This window comes from Prionailurus viverrinus, chromosome B4 (assembly GCF_022837055.1).
Source record: "Prionailurus viverrinus isolate Anna chromosome B4, UM_Priviv_1.0, whole genome shotgun sequence".
In the NCBI taxonomy this organism is placed as follows: domain Eukaryota; kingdom Metazoa; phylum Chordata; class Mammalia; order Carnivora; family Felidae; genus Prionailurus; species Prionailurus viverrinus.
In genome coordinates this window covers 66,682,496-66,702,653 of record NC_062567.1, presented here as the reverse complement: position 1 = coordinate 66,702,653, position 20,158 = coordinate 66,682,496, and the positions used below count along the sequence as shown (strand labels likewise).

The window sequence follows — 20,158 nt, the reverse complement described above, 5'->3', positions numbered from 1 at the left end:
TTGTGTTTATTATATATCCTAGAATAGCTTATAACAATGCCATTCATACTGTGTATGGAGGATCAATTTTGTATTTTAAATTTAGTTTTTCATGAGCCAATATGTTTGTAAAAATGATGTATATAAGTTACTATAAAAATGTTTTTTACATTTTTGTGTGTGTGACTAGAAACATATTAGATTAAATATAAAATTATTCTCTTGAATTGCTATAAATGTTTCTAAATGTTACTCTTAATTTCTGTACTTAATGTTGTGAAGGACATCAAAAATTCACTGTCCTGCACACTGTAAATTGCACTTTGAGGAATACTGGTTTAAGTCTGGAGAGTTTAAAAGAAGGAAATGAGTTCAAAAGGCTTAGTATTCAGCTCCACCGCTTGTCACCCACATTCACAAGATCCAGAGCCCTCTTTGAACTCTTTTGTTTCCTTGGGTATTTGACTTTCTGCTTTAAAATAATGAGCTTATGAGCAACTTTATAGAGACTGAAAAGGCAAATGATAAAATTCACTACCTGTTTTTGATTTATCAGTTTCAAGTGGATTTCTTTGAAATGTCAATTATAAAAGATAAGCAAATCAGTCTAAGAATGATAGTGATCACAGTAACAGTAATAGCTAACATTAAGTATGTACTATGTGCCAGGTACTTTTTATTTATACATTAGATAAAAAGTTCCAAGTACCTTATACATTAACAGGTTGAACCCCCAAAAGCTCTGTGACATAGGTGATATCTAGACATATGATACAAGTACTAAAACTACCTGCATTTTAAGATGAGGTCATAGTCATAGTACTTTACACTGTCACCTACTTTCTCTTTCCTATTCTTTCCTGACTTTTATTAGTTTTGTCACTTCTACATGCAGCTTCAGATGTCTTCTTTTATCTTCCCTGCTCCCAAATGGACAGCCCTACTCACATTTAGGTTTACATTTGAGTCACTTGGTTTTATAAGAAAAGAAGTTTGCATTTCTCCTTGCTGCTCTGTAATGCTAAGGGAAGAATGGGGAATTGTCCTTGTGCTGCCATTTGAAACATGGAAGCCTGAGCATTTCTTGATGTATTTCCCCACAGAATGACATGACAGCTGTACGGCTGCGATGGGGAGATATACTTATGCCACTGCTTAAAAAATACAAACTGAATATCACATGGGGGGATCAAGATCTGTTGAATATCATCTTTTTTCATAATCCAGGTAATCATTTAAATTTCTTTCATTCTTTGCATTTGTAAAACATCAGGTAATATGTCGTCAAAAATGAAGAAATGCATTTATTTGACTTTGGCTTATATTAATGAATATCACTAATTATGTTTAAGACAGAGTAAAACGTTTATTTTTAAACTTTTCTTCATCTTGTTTTCGTAGGAAGGGATCTAAATGCCAAACGTATTTTGCACTATTTTAAATTTCCTGTAAGAGCAGTATTTTTAAACTAAAATTTTGCAGAATGTTCATTCGTGGAATTAGAGTTATTTGCTTTATTGTTTTATTTTTCTTCACATAGAAAGCCTTTTTGTTTTTCCATGTCAATGGAATTATCGACCAGATCATTGTATATATGGAAGCAATTGCCAGGAAGCAGAAGAAGAAGGAATCTTTATTCTTCATGGGAACAGAGGTGTTTACCATGATGATAAACAACCAGCATTTAGAGCTATTTATGAAGCACTGAGAAATGTAAGAATGTGTTCTTTTATTTTTTGAACTTTCTATGTTGAAATTCTTACAAACTTAGAGAATATGCAAGAATATACAAAAAATGTCCATATCCTTTACTAATGTTCATTAATTACTAACATTTTACATCATTTGCTTTATCATTGGTTCTCTTTCTATATAGACATGTTTTTTTCTGAACCATTTGAATATAAGTTGCACACATAATGCTCTTCTATTCCTTAAAGACTTGAGTGTGTTTTCACTAAGAACAGGGAAGTTCTCTTATTAACCACAGTGTAGGTACCAAACTCAGGAAATTTAATATTGATATATTATTTTCATGTGTCTTTACTTTCTTGATGTAGAACAGTTTCTCAGTTTTTCTTTGTCTTTTATGACATTGACATTTTTGGAGAGTAGAGCCTCTTTACCTCCTTCCGTATTAGACTGTTCTTTATATTGGCTTGTCTCATGTTTCCTTATGATAAGGTTTAGGGTATGTCCTCCAGGGCAAAACACTATGTAAATGATGTGTCCTTCTCAGGGTATCACATTCACAGTCACCTTTGTGTGCCTGCCCTTCATTGGTGATGCTGGTTTTAATCACTCACTCAAAATGTCGTTCAGTTTCTCCATTGTGTAGGTTTTTTTCCCTCTTATGGAAATACCCTGCTTCTCATCAAAATTTCTAAACTGTATATAGCATCCATTGTTGGTTCTTGTTCAAACCAGTCTTTACTGTGGTAGTCGCAAATTGATGATTATCCAGCCCTAGCTGTCCTTCTGCATACAACTTTGGCACTCTAGCATTCTCCTGTAAAGTAGAGCCATCCCCTTTTATCAATTTAATTATCTGTACATTAACAGTAAGAAGTCATTGATAGGTTTTTTTTTTTTTTAATGATTTATAATGCAGTATTTCCTTTTATTATGTTGATGCCTAAGTTTCCAGTTTGGTCATTGGGAGTCCCTTTTGGTAAACTCGTGTGCTCATCTGACATATTCCCATCATTATTTTGAGTACCACTTCATTATTATTATTATTTTTTTTTTTAATTTTTTTTTTTTCAACGTTTATTTATTTTTGGGACAGAGGGAGACAGAGCATGAACGGGGGAGGGGCAGAGAGAGAGGGAGACACAGAATCGGAAACAGGCTCCAGGCTCTGAGCCATCAGCCCAGAGCCTGACGCGGGGCTCGAACTCACGGACCGCGAGATCGTGACCTGGCTGAAGTCGGACGCTTAACCGACTGCGCCACCCAGGCGCCCCCATTATTATTTTTTTTAATGCTTATTTTTGATATAGAGAGAAAGAGAGCATGAATGGGGGATGGAAAGAGAGAGAGGGAGACACAGAATCTGAAGCAGGCTCCAGGTTCTGAGCTGTCAGCACGGAGCCCAACAGAGGACTCAAACCCACGAATCATGAGATCATGACCTGAGCCAAAGTCAGATGCTTAACCGACTGGGCATCCAGGCACCCCTCTTTATTATTTTTTCAACAAAATATGCTAGGCTCAATTTGTTTTCCTTCCCTGTCTTAACCCTGAAAATAGCTATCTGTCAAAGGAGCTCTGGTTTCTTTCAGAGGGCTCTGGGTGCTAGGCATGCTTGTTGCCACAAGGGTGTCTTTGCTTCTGAGCCACTGTCTTTGCCACTGAGCTCTTTCAGTGACAGAGCTAGGAAAATTAAATACACACATATATGCATTCAGTGTATATGATATACAATCATGTACCCACACTGATGCCTCCACTGTTGCCCCAAGGCTCTTCCTGCTTTCTATTCTGTTTTCATGTTTTAGCTCCTTCCACAGTTAGAATCCTGCCTTTTGACATAAAGCACTTCCTATCTGCTTAATCTTACAATACATTTAAAATAATTTTAGAAATGCTGTATTCTTTGGTAAAAACCAACCTAAGAAGAGTTAAGGATTTGTTCCCATTATCTACCACTTTCCCCCCATACCCCCATGAGGGCATGTACTCAGTACTGTGTTCAGCAGCTACTTGGATTAGTTCTTTTTCCTACCTTTCAGTGTGGTTATTTTATTCATTTGAAATACAGTTGGGTTTATTTGCTTCGATATGCTTTCATTTTTAAGTTTTTTTCCTCCTTTATTGATTCAACTTTATTTTTTTATTTTTATTTTTTGTAAAGATTTTATTTTTAAGTAATCTCCACACCCAGTGTGGGGAGTTAATCACAACCCCATAGATCAAGAGTTGCATGTCTACTGACTGACACAGCCAGATGCTCCTACTGATTCAACTTTAATTTGATATGCTAAATGTTAATAAAAGTCAAAACTATATAAAGGTTTACTCAGAAGTATCACTTTTTCCCCTCCCCTTCCACCCCAAGCCCCCAAACCCATAAATTACCCGTTTCATTGTTTTCTGATTTGTCCTTCCTGTATATATGAGCAGATACATGTATATTTTATAATACCCCTTTTCTTTTTTTTTTGTAATCCCCCTTTTCTTACACAAAATATAAGCATACTGTTTATATTATTTGCTCTGTTTTTTTCACTTAAAAGTCTAAAAATTCATGCATTAATAAATCTCTTCCTCTTTTAAAAAAATTTTATCTTAATTCCAGTATAGGTAATATTCAGTGTTATGTTAGTTTCAGGTGTACAATATAGTGACTAGACAATTCTATATATCCACCACTCAGTGATCATCACAAGTGCACTCCTTAATGCCCATCACCTGTTTCACCCATCCCCCCCACCCATTTATCTTTTTTTTTTTTTTAAAGACTGTATCCTATTTCAGAGTTTTGTGTATATACCAGCGTTTATTCAAGCAATCTCTTACATTTGAACATTTTCGTAGTTTCCAACATATTGAATTCTGAATAATGCAGCAGTGCATAACCTTGCCGTATATATGTTTGTATTGATGGGAGATGTATCTTCAGGGTAAGTTCCTGCAAGTGGCATTAAGGATTGAAGATACTGCCTATTTCCCCTACAGAAGGATTATTTGAATTCCTGCCCACATTTTATGAGGAGGCCTATTTCCCAACAGCCTCATCAGTAGAGTGTGTTTTCAAGCCTTCAAAATTTTGCCATTTTGATGAGTGAGAAATGGAATCTTAGTTTAGTTTTAATTTCTTTTATGAGTGAGGTCAGCATCGTTTTATATATGTAAGGGCCATTTTCATATCTTTTCTTTGGTGAATTTTCTTTCAGGTCTCTTTTACCTATTCTATAGGTTTTTAAAAATAATTTTATTGAGGGGCACCTGGGTGGCTCGTTGGTTAAGTGTCCGACTCTCAGGTCATGATCTCATGGTTCGTGGGTTTGAGCCCTGTGTCGGGCTCTGTGCTGACAGCTCAGAGTCTAGAGCTGCTTTGGATTCTGTGTCTCCCTCTCTCTGCCCCTCCCCAACTTGTGCTCTCTTTCTCTCTCAAAAATAAATAAACATTAAAAAAATAAATAATTTTCTAGACACATAATTTATATATACAAAGTTCACTCATTTAAAGTGCATAATTCACGGCTCCTGGGTGGCTCAGTCCCTTAAGCTTACGACTTTGGCTCAGGTCATGATCTTGCAGTTCATGAGTTCAAGACATACGTTGGACTCTGGGCTGACAGCTCAGAGCCTGGAGCCTGCTTCGGACTCTGTGTCTTCCTCTCCCTCTGCCCTGCCACCCACCACCTCCCTGCTTGCACTCTGTCTTTTTCTCTCTCTCTCTCAAAATTAAATAAACATTAAAAATTAAAAAATAAAGTGCATAATTCAGTAATTTTTAGCATATTTACAGAGTTGTGCAACCATCACCATGAGGGAATTTTGGTGTTTGCTTCCCCCCTCTTTTCCTGCCAGTTGTTGTAAGTTCTTTGTATTTTAGGGACATTAGTCCTTTTTCTGTGATATCTCCTAGAAATATTTTCTGCCAGTTCTACTTTGTTTATAGCATTTTTTGCAAAAATTTTTTTTTTAATTTTATGTAATCAAGTTTTTAAAAGTTTTAAGAAAAATTCATAATTAGAAAGCCTTTTAATTCTTACACTCAGGTTGTAGAAAAATTCACCTGCATACTGTATCATTTATTACATTTAGTCTTCTGCTCAATTTGGAACTTAATCTTTTGTATTTGGTGAGGTATGGACCTTTTCCCAAATGGCTATCTTCTCTCAATACCCGTTTATTTAAGTCTGTCTTTAACCCAAAGGTTTGAGATACTGACTTTATTATATACTAAAGTTCTGTTGTAATATCTGGATTTTCTGTTTTGTTACATTGGCCTATTTTTGTACTAATGCAATACTATTTTAATTATAAAGGTGTTGTGTTATGTTTTAATATTTGGTAGAGTTACTTTACTTCTTCTTCAGAGCCTGTTCTTACTGTTTTCCTAGCTATTGTAGATATCTTTTTCTACAAATATTAACTCACTTTGTATTTTTATTGGTAGTGAGTCCGCTTCTTAGGAGCTGCAGACATTTTGATGGTGTTGAAACGTTTGGTTGTTGAGACATCTTAATCAAGAACAAGGGCTATCTTTCCATTTGTGTCTTTCATGAATGTTTAATAGATTTGTTCATATTTTTGAACAGATCGTAAGTTTATGCTTCAGTATTTTAATTTCTTTGTTGCCTTTGTAAACAGGATTTCCTCTTTTTTTTTTTTTTTTTTAAACCCCCCCCCCCCCCACATGCTGGTGTCTGGGGTTTCCTTTTTTTATTATTATTATTATTTTAATATAATTTATTGTCAAATTAGCTTACATAAACACCCAGTGCTCATCCCAACAAGTGCCCTCCTCAGTGCCCATCACTCATTTTCCTCTTTTAAGCATCTGCTTTATATTGACAATGAAAAAAATTATACTGCCCCTCCCCCATCCTTGTCTTAGATATCTGTTCTTTTTTTCCCCCGGTCTTAACAATCCTTTTATGTAATTAAGGTGAGTTGACAGGGAGCGATTATACTTTATTTTTTTATTTTTTAATTTTTCTTTTCAATATATGAAGTTTATTGTCAAATTGGTTTCCATACCACACCCAGTGCTCATCCCAAAAGGTGCCCTCCTCAATAACCATCACCCACCCTCCCCTGCCTCCCACCCCCCATCAACCCTCAGTTTGTTCTCAGTTTTTAAGAGTCTCTTATGCTTTGGCTCTCTTCCACTCTGACCTCTTTTTTTTTCCTTCCCCTCCCCAATGGGTTTCTGTTAAGTTCTCAGGATCCACGTAAGAGTGAAACCATATGGTATCTGTCTTTCTCTGTATGGCTTTTTTCACTTAGCATCACACTCTCCAGTTCCATCCACGTTGCTACAAAGGGCCATATTTCGTTCTTTCTCATTGCCATGTAGTACTCCATTGTGTATATAAACCACAATTTCTTTATCCATTCATCGGTTGATGGACATTTAGGCTCTTTCCATAATTTGGCTATTGTTGAGAGTGCTGCTATGAACATTGGGGTACAAGTGGCCCTATGCATCAGTACTCCTATATCCCTTGGGTAAATTCCTAGCAGTGCTATTGCTGGGTCATAGGGTAGGTCTATTTTTAATTTTCTGAGGAACCTCCACACTGTTTTCCAGAGTGGCTGCACCAATTTGCATTCCCACCAACAGTGCAAGAGGGTTCCCGTTTCTCCAGCATCTGTAGTCTCCTGATTTGTTCATTTTGGCCACTCTGACTGGTGTGAGGTGATATCTGAGTGTGGTTTTGATTTGTATTTCCCTGATGAGGAGCGACGTTGAGCATCTTTTCATGTGCCTGTTGGCCATCCGGATGTCTTCTTTAGAGAAGTGTCTATTCATGTTTTCTGTCCATTTCTTCAGGGTTATTTGTTTTTTGGGTGTGGAGTTTGGTGAGCTCTTTATAGATTTTGGATACTAGCGCTTTGTCCGATATGTCATTTGCAAATATCTTTTCCCATTCCGTTGGTTGCCTTTTAGTTTTGTTGGTTGTTTCCTTTGCTGTGCAGAAGCTTTTTATCTTCATAAGGTCCCAGTAGTTCAGTTTTGCTTTTAATTCCCTTGCCTTTGGGGATGTGCCAAGTAAGAAATTGCTACAGCTGAGGTCAGAGGTCTTTTCCTGTTTTCTCCTCTAGGGTTTTGATGGTTTCCTGTCTCACATTCAGGTCCTTTATCCATTTTGAGTTTGTTTTTGTGAATGTTGTGAGAAAGTGGTCTAGTTTAATCTTCTGCATGTTGCTGTCCAGTTCTCCCAGCACATTTGTTAAAGAGACTGTCTTTTTTCCATTGGATGTTCTTTCCTGCTTTGTCAAAGATTAGTTGGCCATACGTTTGTGGGTCTAGTTCTGGGGTTTCTATTCTATTCCATTGGTCTATGTGTCTGTTTTTGTGCCAAGGGAGCGATTATACTTTACATACCCTTAGATGGATGCATGAACCAGGTCTCCGTGAATATGTTGGGGACCAAGACTTGGGGCAAATCCAAATGGATTTATGATTTTGCTTAATGGGCTATGTCTTCACTGTCTATGCAGCTAATTCACTGATACTTTGGGAGAAATACATGTTACCACTTATCCCTCATGTAGATGTACTCTGTTCGACTAGACTGTGCCTAATCTTATGTGGATGTGAAGACAGAACATAAATAGATAATAGTGCTAGTTTGGTTTAAGTGTGGGGGTCAGGAGAAGGGCTGATTGACCCTATTTTCTAGATACTTGTTTTTTTTTTATTGCTAATAACTGGCCTAGTACATCCTCATTAATAGGAATGAGAATGAAAATACTTAACTATAATCCGTTGTGACAGAGATAGTACTGAAACTGTTAAGAGCTTTTTGCCTTGAAGGGCCAGGGAAGGCCTCACAAGGAGGCATTTGAAGTGGGCCTTGAATGAGTAAGAGTTTTCCAGGAGGATGGTCTTTCTGGGCAGAGTACTGCTTGAGAAAAAGGTTCAGGGGTTTTCTACACAAAAAATGCTTTTTTCACAAAAAGTCCACAGAGAGGTTAGGTGTGGAGCTGTTCAGTTGGATGGAGTGCTGGGTTCGCAGTGGCTGGGATGGGGTCAGTGTGCTGGTGCAGGGCCAGGTTAAGTGATGATCTGCAGTGATAAGGAACTGAAGTTTTTTCCTGGAAATTGGTGTTTCTCAAATGTGGCGGTAGGTGCAGTGCTGAGAGCATTGTAGGCTACCATTTTGTGTATTTGCTAAGTTTCTTCTTCTATAAACTTGACAGATAGAGTTTCTGGGTAATCAGTTTATCATGATACAGTGACACTCACCGAAGAATTATAAAATTTAGCGTTGATGTTCATTTTAATGTAGCAGACCTTGTATGCCCTCAGAAATCAATTTTGTATATTAATAATGCTTTATCGTGGGTTGTCAAAAGGTGATAAAAAGGAAGAAAAGTACTTTTGGGATTCTGAGACTGCACGATTGAAAAGAAATGCATTCCTATAAAAATAGGATTTCTTTGTTTCCTTTGAGCATTAAGAAAATCTGTTATTGAGGAATTAAATCTCACGAGTTTTATATGATCTTTTCTTTTATCTTTGGTAAATATATACCTTTAAAAAGATGAGTAATGGTTTTAAGGTGATTAATTATGCTTGATTTTTAAAAAATAAATCTTTTAAAATATTTTTAAATGCTGAATTAATGATTATTTGTGTTTGTTTTGGATCTGTATTAACTATTGCTATATGTTTCCATTTTTCAATTTAATGAAGTTAATCAGTCTTTTATGGTGCTCTTGCTTAGTGTTTTTATCTTCCCTTATCTATAATTCAACGAGAAGTGTAATTTTTAAAAGCATTGCATTCAGACAAGGGTATTTATGTGAGTTTCAGACAGAAACTTAGTCATAGCCATTGAATGCAGATGAACAATTTGAATTATAAAGGATATGAACCATCTTTAAAATGTAAATGCATGGCTGTGTCTTCCAGCAAATCAGGTTTTACAGTCCATACATATTTGTTAAATATTAGTTGTTGAGTGAATAAAAATATTAAGATTAGAAATTGCGAATGCAAAATGGGAACAAAACATTTTATTGCTCTATAAGGTATTTTCTGCTTCATGTATTTCATTCTGAATTACATTTCTTGGTGGTTCTGTGTTAACTTTGATTTACTCCACATCCTGCTTATATTTGCATAACTATCTCTGCAAGGGAGTCCTGAGTGTTTCCCTCCTGTGCAATGGTAGTCCCCACCCCTAGTCCATGGGTCATGTTTCAAGACCCCCAGTGGATGTCTGAAACTGTAGATAGTACTGAACCCTATACCTACTTGTTTTTTCCTATACATACATATCTGTGATAGAATTTACTCTATAAATTAGGCACATAAGAGATTAACGATAACCAATAATGAAATAGAACAGTTATAACAATATATTGTAATAAAAGTCATGTGAATGTAGTCACTCTCAAAATATCTTATTGTCCTGTGCTCACCCTTCTTCCTGTGATGATGTGGGATGATGAAATGCCTATGTGATGGGATGAAGTGAGGCATTGTAGCAGCGTTAGGCTATTGTTGACCTTCTCACAGTGTGTCAGAAAGAGGACCATCTGCTTCCAGACTGCAGTTGGCTGCAGGGAACAGAAACCATGGAAGGTGAAATCGTGGTTTAGGGTTACTATTGGACCTTCTTGTGTGTACTTGGCTCTCAGCATTTTGTTGGATTGAATTGCCATTTTGTCATCTTTTAAAAACCTGTTCTATTCTTTGAAAATGCCTCAGATTATCTAATTGTGGTCATCTTAGCCTCAATACTTATTCACTGCCTTTCAACTGACAGGCTTATGTATAAAAGCATGATCTTAAAAGTTTGTATACTGGGTACTGTGCCAGTGAAGAAGGAGTGATTAACTGTATGAGGAAAGGCTTCTCAGAAGTGCAGACATTTGAACTGAGCTACAAGGATGAGTACTAGGCAGAGAAGGAAAGGTGAATGAGTCAGGCACAGCATCCAGTGTGGAAAGAGGCCTGTAGTCAGGTAAGGCCACATGTGGCCTCTGGGAAGGGGAACACCTAGATGCAAGTTATGTCCTGCACAACTTTTTGGTGCTACAGATTATATGAATGGCAGAAGGTGCTGGGGCTTCAGGCTGTATTTATATAGTTGGAAATTTTGGTAATTTATCATCTTCTCTCTTAAGGGTAAAATTAGTTGTGTTATGGGGACTAAAATTAGAGCTCTAATTCATGAGGCACTGTTATTATTTCATAAAAATCTTAAAATAGTTTCTCAGGGAAGAAAAAATTTTTTAACCACAAGCACTTGGATTTAAATTACATGAAAATGAATGAACTGAATCTCAAGTACTTCATATTTGTGGGAATTAACTCTTTTTTTTAGTTTATTTTTATTTTGAGACAGATATAAAGAGCAAACAGGGGAGGGGCGGAGAGAGAGGGAGACAAAATAGCAAGTAGGCTCTGCACTGACAGAACCATAGGATCATGACCTGAGTCTAAATCAGGAATCAGACGCCTAACTGCTTGAGCCACCAGGTGCCCCTCTGGGAATTAACTTGTAAGCAGCTTTGTAATATTTTTATTTTATTGTCATTGCTGAGTAAGAAAAAGATCGTAGTTTGGTCTTCACAGTATTATCTGCCTCTCAAACACAGTTGTCCAAGCATGTTTTTTGTGTACGTTGAGATATTACTTGACAGTGTCACTTGATAAAGGTTGCCTCGTTCAACATGGCTGCTGCTTTTAACCCCAAACAAATTTTAGGCACACCTTTACACAGCATAGCTGTTTTCCCAGTTTCCCACTGTTAATTGAGCTTTACCTTTCAACAGGACTTTTGAAACTGATTTGACACAGTTTCATATATTTATTTGGATAAGCAGTGCTGTGTGGTGGTCGGCAGCTTGTAGTTTTGGAGCTGGGGTTGAATTCTGGCTTGGCTACTTACTACCTTTGTAACTAGGAGAATTCTGTCTCCTTGCCTCAGTTGTTTGTAACTTAGTTGCTTGATTGTAAGTGGGGTAATTATATTACCGTTCCTAAAGTTGGTGTGAGGCTTAAATGCTTAATACATTTAAAGCTTTTAGGTGCTTTGCATGTAGGAGGTCCTTTAAACCAAACCACACCACACCACGCCACACCACACCACACCACACCACACCACACCACACCACACCACACCACACCACACCACACCACACCTAGTCCAGCTTTTAATTTCTCCCAGATACCTATGTGTCAGTGATTTTCTTTCTTTCTTTTTTTAAATTATTATTTTCATTACATTCTTCCTAGGGAAGCTCCCCTTCCCCCCTTTTTTTGATCTTCAAAACAATGTTTATCTTCAGTGTATGTGATTGGGTTTTGAAAATCACCCCAAGAGTGATGGTTTCATGCAGTTAATGCTCATAGTTTTCTTTCTGAAGAGATACTGAGGTTTAGCATCTGTTTACATTTATACAGTGATAAAAGCCATGTTACAAATTATCATCCAAGTTCATCCTGTTTCCAAAGGTTGGCTGTGGCTTCCTGCAGACTCACTAATTGTGATTCAAGTGGTCCTTTCCTTTCCTTTCCTTTCCTTTCCTTTCCTTTTTCCTTTCTCCTTTCCTTTCTCCTTTCCTTTCTCCTTTCCTTTCTCCTTTCCTTTCTCCTTTCCTTTCTCCTTTCCTTTCTCCTTTCCTTTCTCCTTTCCTTTCTCCTTTCCTTTCTCCTTTCCTTTCTCCTTCCCTTCCCTTCCCTTCCCTTCCCTTCCCTTCCCTTCCCTTCCCTTCCCTCCCCTTCCCTCCCCTTCCCTCCCCTTCCCTCCCCTTCCCTCCCCTTCCCTCCCCTTCCCTCCCCTCCCCTCCCCTCCCCTCCCCTCCCCTCCCCTCCCCTCCCCTCCCCTCCCCTCAGTGTCATGGTGGTGAACCTTGGGAATGACCTCAGGTCATTTGATCCTTCTGTGATTTCAGGTTCTGGATTTCCTTCAAGATTTTGCATATTTCACTGATACCAAACTTTCACATAAAATGTTCCATTTTCAAGCCCCATCTATCATTCTAATTGAAAAAATGCCTAGTTGCAAAGGCCAAATAAAACAATATAGCTGGTTAGGGATGCCTGGGTGGCTCAGTAGGTTAAGCGTCCTGTTCTTGGTTTCAGCTCAGGTCATGATCTCGAGTTCTTGGGATCGAGCCCTGCAATGGGCTCTGCGCAGACAGCATGGAGCCTGCTTGGGATTCTTCTGTCCCCTTCTCCCTCTGTCCCTCCCCTACTTGTGCTCTCCCGCTCTCTCTCAAAATAAATAAACTTGAAAAAATTATTTTAAAAAAACAGAGCTGGTTGAAAACACTAAAATCACAAGTTATTTCCACTTAGCTGCTACTACAGTATTTTTCAAAATATATTCCTTGGGATATTAATGTATTTTACAGGGAAAAAGGACTGGTCAAAAATATATTTTGGAAATAGTGGGCCAAACAATGTTCAACATGTGTATTTTTCATTTTACTGTTTATGGCTTTGCTTTGCTTTTTCTTTCTTTTTTTAAAATGTTTATTCATATTTGAGAGAGAGAGAGACAGAGTGTAAGTGGTGGGGGAGGTGGGGTGGAGACCCAGAGAGAGGGAGACAGAATCTGAAGCAGGCTTCAGGCTCTGAGCTGTCAGCACAGAGCCTGACGCAGGGCTCGAACTCCCAAGCCATGAGATCATGACATAAGCTGAAGTCAGATGCTTAACCGACTGAGCCCCCCAGATACCCTTGGGCTTTTCATGTGCCAGTGTGAGTTCCCACGAAGAGTGCATAATGTGCAGCAGCTCCCAAATGTATTTACCCATGGGACCCCTTTGTGCAGTTAGGGGCTCTTCGGGAAACCCTGAACTGTGCTGGTGTTTTACATTCCTCCCACTCCATGGCTTTCTCTCAATCCTTTGTAGTACAGCCTCAACACTGTTACCAGAGTGACTTTTGTCCTTCCTTAGTGTCTCTCAGACACCTTCAGAACTTTTGATCATCATCTTATACCAGTACGTGTCTCTGGGCCTTCTCTGCCCCTTGTACATGTTCTTTCTTGCCTTGGCTTGGGATGCCCTGCCTCCATTACATCTTCTCTGAAAAACTTTCCCTGATGCCCCCAGTGATTTACTCTGACTTTCTCCACTAATGTGAGATCATACAGCCATTTAATTCATTGAACATATTTGTTGAGCATATATACTTTTTGTGAGACTGGAAGTTACTAATATTAAATTGATTGAAGAAGTTGTTTGGAGTTTAATTAAATTTTTATATATATCTTTGTCTTTTTATTTTCTTTCTCTAGTGTTCTTTTAAAGATGACAACATCCGTTCCTTATTAAAACCTTTAGAACTGGAACTACAAAAGACAGTCCATACCTACTGTGGAAAAATTTACAAAATATTTATCAAACAGCTAACAAAAAGCATACAAGATCGTTATGATAGACCACCAAAGGAAAGGTGATTCTTGGTGACTGCCAAATCAAATGAATTAAAACAACAAAATATCAGGGGATATGTGTGAAGGAATAGTCTTGAATGAAGTATTCAGGAAGGAATTATTCATCTTCAGAATAATTGTTTTTCCTGAAGAAGTTAAATAAGCAAATATTCATGTAATGAAGAATAAGTTAAAGTATTGGATCCCAACAAGAAGACACTTTTGATCTCTGATGTTTTGTAATGTTATTTGCTGTCATTCCAGTATTGATGAAAACATTGAATGGTTGTAGCCTACAGAATTTGGTTGACTCTTCTCAAGTAAGTAAGAACAGTAGGGGTGTATGGATGGAGAAAATGTACCTCATACACAGTGAAAACACTCAAACTGTGAGTATAGCAGTAGTTTTATGTCAGCACTAACCTCACTTTAAATGTGTGACACATAAAGTTTACAGGAACAGAACGTGTTCTGTTTCTAAAGCAATGTGATGTAACCGATGTAACTATTGACAATCGATGTGTGCCTTTATACATTTCATCTCTGTTTTAAACTATTTCTGTGACAATCATGTTTAAGATTAGATTATAAGTAAGCTGCACGTTTAAAACTGAGCTGTATAAGAAAGTGAAAAAAACGGTAAAAATGTTGGGAGTTTTTGTCTCTGTGTGTGTTTGTGAAACATAGTATTTTCATTTGTATATGCTAACCTGTCTTGCCAAAACTCAGATCTGAGATTGTTAAACAGATATTTTTGGAAATTTTCATCACTTTAAATGAAAATTTTCAGCTTTACTGGGCATTCTGGAAGCAAAAGATCTGCTGATCATAAATGAGAACCTAACTAGTATACTTCCGTCATTGTGGAAAATGTGATGGACCAAAATGCATAAGCTGTATACTTCCTGTGAACAGTAATATTGGTTACAATGAAGCAGGAAAAAAGGTGGTCCATTTAAACTTTTTTTTTTCTTCTACCTCAGAATGGCTTTGCAAGATACTTTTGAAGAAGCAAATGTAGAGAGTCTTACAACGTTCACGAATGATTTGGATTAAGAAGATTGTTCTGAGTATTAAAAAAGTAGTTTTGATTGGTTTAATGTACATGTCTTCCTTTTTTGAGCATCACTTAAGACTTTCTTTTAATCTTGAAACATTATTTCTCTTAGTGTTCTTGACTATTCTCTAACGTAACTGTAGATTTTGAGTACTTAGCATGTACTGTCCTGCAGTGTATGTCTCACTTTAGTAAGTACTACATGGTTATTCTTTTCCCTTTTGATATCTTAATACTTAGAGAAGGGAAAATCATGAAGGAAGAATACCACTTGCGTGAAAATAGTGGTGATTAGCTTTATAAAGCTAGAGTGCCCTCTGTGGAAACATGACATATGCAGATAGACATGGTCAGTGTGGTTGTCCCCTGTCTTTTTCACTTTAGTCAGGGTCAAATTGAGAGAGGAAGGTGTAAAAAAAGACAAATTGAAAGTTAATAACCAGCCCAGCATTCTTCGAATAGATGGGTTTAGAGAACACAGCCTCTATGTCCTTGGCAGAATGCCATGGTGAATATGAGATCTTGTGAACTGTGCTGAAATTGAGTTTATTGAGTAGAAAATGAGAATCCTAGAATTTTGAAGTTTGGAGGGTACATATAAGATCATTTCTAGTGGCCCCCAAGAGAGAACTTTGCCTGTCTATATTAGACTCTCATGGGGAGCTTGTTGAGTGTGGATCCCTGGGCTTCACTTAGGAGACTCTTGTACACTGTGTCTAGGATGGAGTCTGCAAACATTTTTTTTAGTGAAGAGATTTAAAAACTATGCAAAAGTAGAACAGTACAGTGGTACTTCTTGCCCAGATCAAACCCTTAAAATATCTAAACGATGTTTGCATTATCTATTCCCCTTTTCTTTGCTGAAGAGTCTCTTAAAGAAAATCCCAGAGAGCCTATTATTTCATCGCTATAAGTACTTTGGTAACTATGATGACATCATACCTCCTTTGACGTCATTTACTATCCATCCCTAAGCAAATTTCCTTAATTGTCTCTGATGTTAGAATTAGGGTACAAAAATAAGTCATATGATTCTGTTTTTAATAAGCACCTCAGGTGATTCTGATGTCAGCTAGTTTAGAACTATTAGGAGTCATTTTGCCAACTTGAAGATTGAAGTTAGAATACCATAATTCTTGGCACAGCTGGATTATAAATGTGATTCTGAAATATTAGAGTAATTGGGGTTATTGAAAAAATAGGAATTTATATTATTAGTAAGTTTCTTAGTTTTAATTTCCTCAGTGAACAGAGAGCCTCTAATAGAGTGGGTTGGGACTATGTAGAGTATGGTCATGATTTAATCCAACTGAACTGTATACTGTGGTCTCATGTTGTGACTTATTTACACTGTCACATGCTCCATACTGTAGATCAGTTAGAAGGTTCTTCATCTGGTTTATTCAGACCTGACTTAATTGGGCATTTTCCTACTGACTTAATTGGGCAACTTCCTACTTTAGGGGCTATATTTACCTAAAATTTAGGTTATTACAGAAAGTTCATAACAATAGTAAAATGAGTTTTCTGAATTTATCTTTAGATAGGGTAACTTTTTCTTTGAGAATTCTTAAGAAAGGCAGTTCTCAGCATTAATGAAATAAAATTGTAGAACAACTTAGAGAACATATATTTCTTTTCATAGAACAGTATATCTATGCAGTTTATATAAATTACATTATATAATGTTCTTTGAGTCTTTGTGTGAGAACAATTCTGACCTCAGAACGATCTCTGGGCTACGATATTACCAAAGTGGAATGACTTCAAACTGTAGTCAAACTTTATTTGTATGAAGTAGCCATCCTAAAAGAACTTGGAAACCTTTAGAAAATATATATTGTGATTTACATTTAAAAGCAATACATAAAATTTTTTTCCTTGTGAGGAATAGTTCGTAATATATAAGGTAACCCAGTTATCTTTTGGACACTTTAGAACCTGAAATAATAGTACCGCTTATCTGTTGCTCTTTCGTCTTGCCTCCCATGAGATGTTACTGGTATAGTGGAAAGAAAACTAATCTGTGTGTTACATCTGGATTATTTTCTTGGTCTGGGATCCCAGGCATTTCATTTCACCTTCCATGTGCCTTGGTTTGTAAACAATCAATATGCTCTTCCCACCTCATGAGACTCAGAAGTCATAAGTCAGGAAGTTATGTGACTCAACAGAAATGACAGATTTGAATGCATTCTCTATGGTTTGTACATGCCACACGAGCATTACTGTTGAGGTTCTGTTTTGTTATGTTGCCTCCTATACATATCATTTTGTTTCCTTAGGGTGAGTGGATGAGTGTTTTCTGACATGTATTATATCTCCAGTATGAATTTGCTTATATTATGTAAGGAGGAGTTTTTAAGAAAGAGAAAGCAGAGAAGAAAGGGGTGATTATAAATGAATAATCAAATAAAGAGAAGGAAAAAAGAGAAAGTGAGAAAAGTGAGGAAAGAGAAGGGAGTAAAAGTGAGAATGGCAAACGGCAGAGTAAGAGAAAAGATGGAATGAGAGTGGGAAAATCGAGAAGTGGAGATGGAGAGAAATGCTATGGAAACAGTCACTTTTTAGTTTAGCACCCCCTCCCCATGCAACTGTCTTCCTGGCTTGTGTTTCAGTTCATGAGACCCTCCAAGGTCAGGAGGGGTGTTGGCTTTCATAGAGGTGGGCAGCACAGCTACCTTGGTTTGATTTATCAATACTAGAGTCTTTTTCCGGTCACTCTACTCACTGACCTAAATTTAGTGGTGATGATCAACATTGTATTTTTTTTTACCTGGATCCCAGTTTGTGAGCTAAGACCTGTGGAAACATGATGACAGATACCCTCCTTTATAATATTGTTCTAAAGTCATCCCAGGTGTTGGGTTATGCAAGACTAACCACATGGATTCACAGGGGAGGCTGGGGTGGAGGGGATGGCTTGGTTAGGTCCGAAGGGCCCCAGGAATCTTAGCAGCAGTTTTTTACATGAAACTGATAGGAAGCCAAATTTGGGAATCATTGCCCTGCTTTGAATGGCAGTTTACACAATAAATCACATCTATTGATTCCTCAGTAGGCATATTTGCAGTCACACCATTAAGAATGGATTCAAGAGAATAGGAGAAACACACTGAAGGGGAAAGCCTGAAAAGATACTATTCAGTGTCTCTCAGAAGTTTGTATTGTAAGTAATAAATACTTTAATGGTAATCAGAACCTCTTTGAAGTGTTTTGAAAAGATCATGGATCTGTTTTTTGTTTTTAAATAACTCTTTTGGTTCCTTAGAGTAAATAGAGAAGGATAGGAGGGGTGCAATATTTCAGGTGTGAGGCCAGTTATCCATTCATTAAATGTCTTTCAAGTGTCTTAAAACAACAATTGCCTTATGCATTTTAATATTTAATAAAAGTAGATTAAATAGTGATTTGTACTGTAACAGTTATCCTTTTATACATTGCCAAAGCAACCCTTTTTTGCCTCTTAAAGTCTGGCTAAGCTGTTCTGATATTTGCTGTTTCCTAATTAACTGAACATGAAACCAGATTTCTAAAACAAAGTTATATAAACTTAAGACAAGTCTAAGAGGTGGCACAGGAATGTTTTTTTTTTTTAAACAAAAAATGACTATAATGTTAATTCAGATATCTAGGAATTACTCAACCATGAGAAGAATGTGGAATAGCTGTTGGACTAGGTAGTTCAAAATTGATTATATGTCAAATTTACTTTTAAATGGAAAACAGTGTGTCGTCACCATATCTCTTATCTCTACCAATAATTCCAAGTGTCTAATGGTACTGTTTGTTTAGAATTTTCTATAAACTCAATTTGTAAACAAAAGAGTGCCTTTGAAAAGATAGGGAAAAAAAAATCTCTTGAAAATTTCTCTTATTACCAATACTGTGAATGCTTTTTGAAGGGTCTGTGGTCAGGCATTTTAATATCAAACTTAAGAACTGATGCGGAACCTTTGCTTATGTTTAGTTTATATATACAATCTGAATTTGTGAGCATATTCACACACGTATTACCATGCAACTCCTTGTAAAACATGAAGAGAACGCAACAGTGTTATTCCATTTAAAAAGTAAGTTAACTTTGACTGTGATGGAAAATAGCTGTTTTTAACTTTGTGTAAAATCTCTTCAGGGAATATTGGAATGTTGTGCAAAAATAATTCAGGGTTTGTAGTATACCTGTAGAATAGGTCATCCATTCAAGACTTAGCAAAACCCACATACATCATATGCATTGTCATCAGTGTTTGAGAGCTGGACCAATGGTTTTTTATGGATGCTGTAATAGAAGATCTATGAAGGGGATGATGTTTTGCACCTGTCCTTGAAATCAGAAACTGGAAAAATTTGCAAGTGTTTCAATTTTTCATAAGCATTTTGCATAAATACATTAATATTTTGAGTTAGTTTGGTCCTAAAGCTACAGGAAGGACTGTTGGTGTACTGTGATATATAGAAATTACTATCCTTAAACTGCCTTTTACCTTAAAATATTATGGTTTTAGGATAATTTGGTTATCTTCCTCCCAGTATTTGGTGTATCTTGAAATTTATTAAAGGGGTATAAGATGATAGATTTGGATGTAACCTGAGAATAATGGAAAGTTGCTTTGTTCTGTTGTGGGGGAATTCACTTCCACTTTTTCTTGAGAAACTGTATTGCTGTTGCTAAATAAACATGTACTTGATAAATGTTTAATTTCTTCAAATGATGTGTCTGAATTATTCTGGCAATTATTCCTAAAATTGGAATCTTTAGGGTTGAGATCCCTGATAACTAGGAGCCTAGGCTGTAAGCAGTTTCAAGATTGGCTATTTCTACAGCTGAACAGTGTAATCAGAAGCTAGGTACTGTATGTTTTTCAGCATTTTCAGCATGTGAGCTTGGTCTCAACCACATGGCCACAGAGTGACAGCTAATATCCAGGTGCACATGACAACCAGAGGCAGAAATATACGTCTTTTTTTGCAAGAAGAAGGTTCTTCTAGCTCTTATAGCCATAATAATGTCTGTCTAAAACAGCTGCTTTGCAAAGGG

At 36.9% G+C, this 20,158-nt stretch overlaps 1 protein-coding gene across 5 annotated transcripts in view; it reads left to right on the top strand.

The window, feature by feature from the left end:
• Positions 1–19,823, top strand: part of GXYLT1 (glucoside xylosyltransferase 1) — a 53,887-nt gene extending 34,064 nt beyond the window's left edge. For 2 of the 5 annotated variants that reach the window (XM_047868516.1, XM_047868513.1), the window contains 4 exons: positions 1,083–1,206; positions 1,520–1,692; positions 13,923–14,080; positions 14,325–19,823. In XM_047868516.1, coding sequence (XP_047724472.1) covers positions 1,083–1,206; positions 1,520–1,692; positions 13,923–14,080; positions 14,325–14,352 — 483 coding nt within the window. In that variant the 3' untranslated portion in view covers positions 14,353–19,823. Of the gene's footprint in view, positions 1–1,082; positions 1,207–1,519; positions 1,693–13,922 lie in introns of all 5 variants that reach the window. The other 3 variants (XM_047868517.1, XM_047868515.1, XR_007154231.1) reach the window with 2 other exon arrangements.
• Positions 19,824–20,158: the final 335 nt, after the last annotated feature.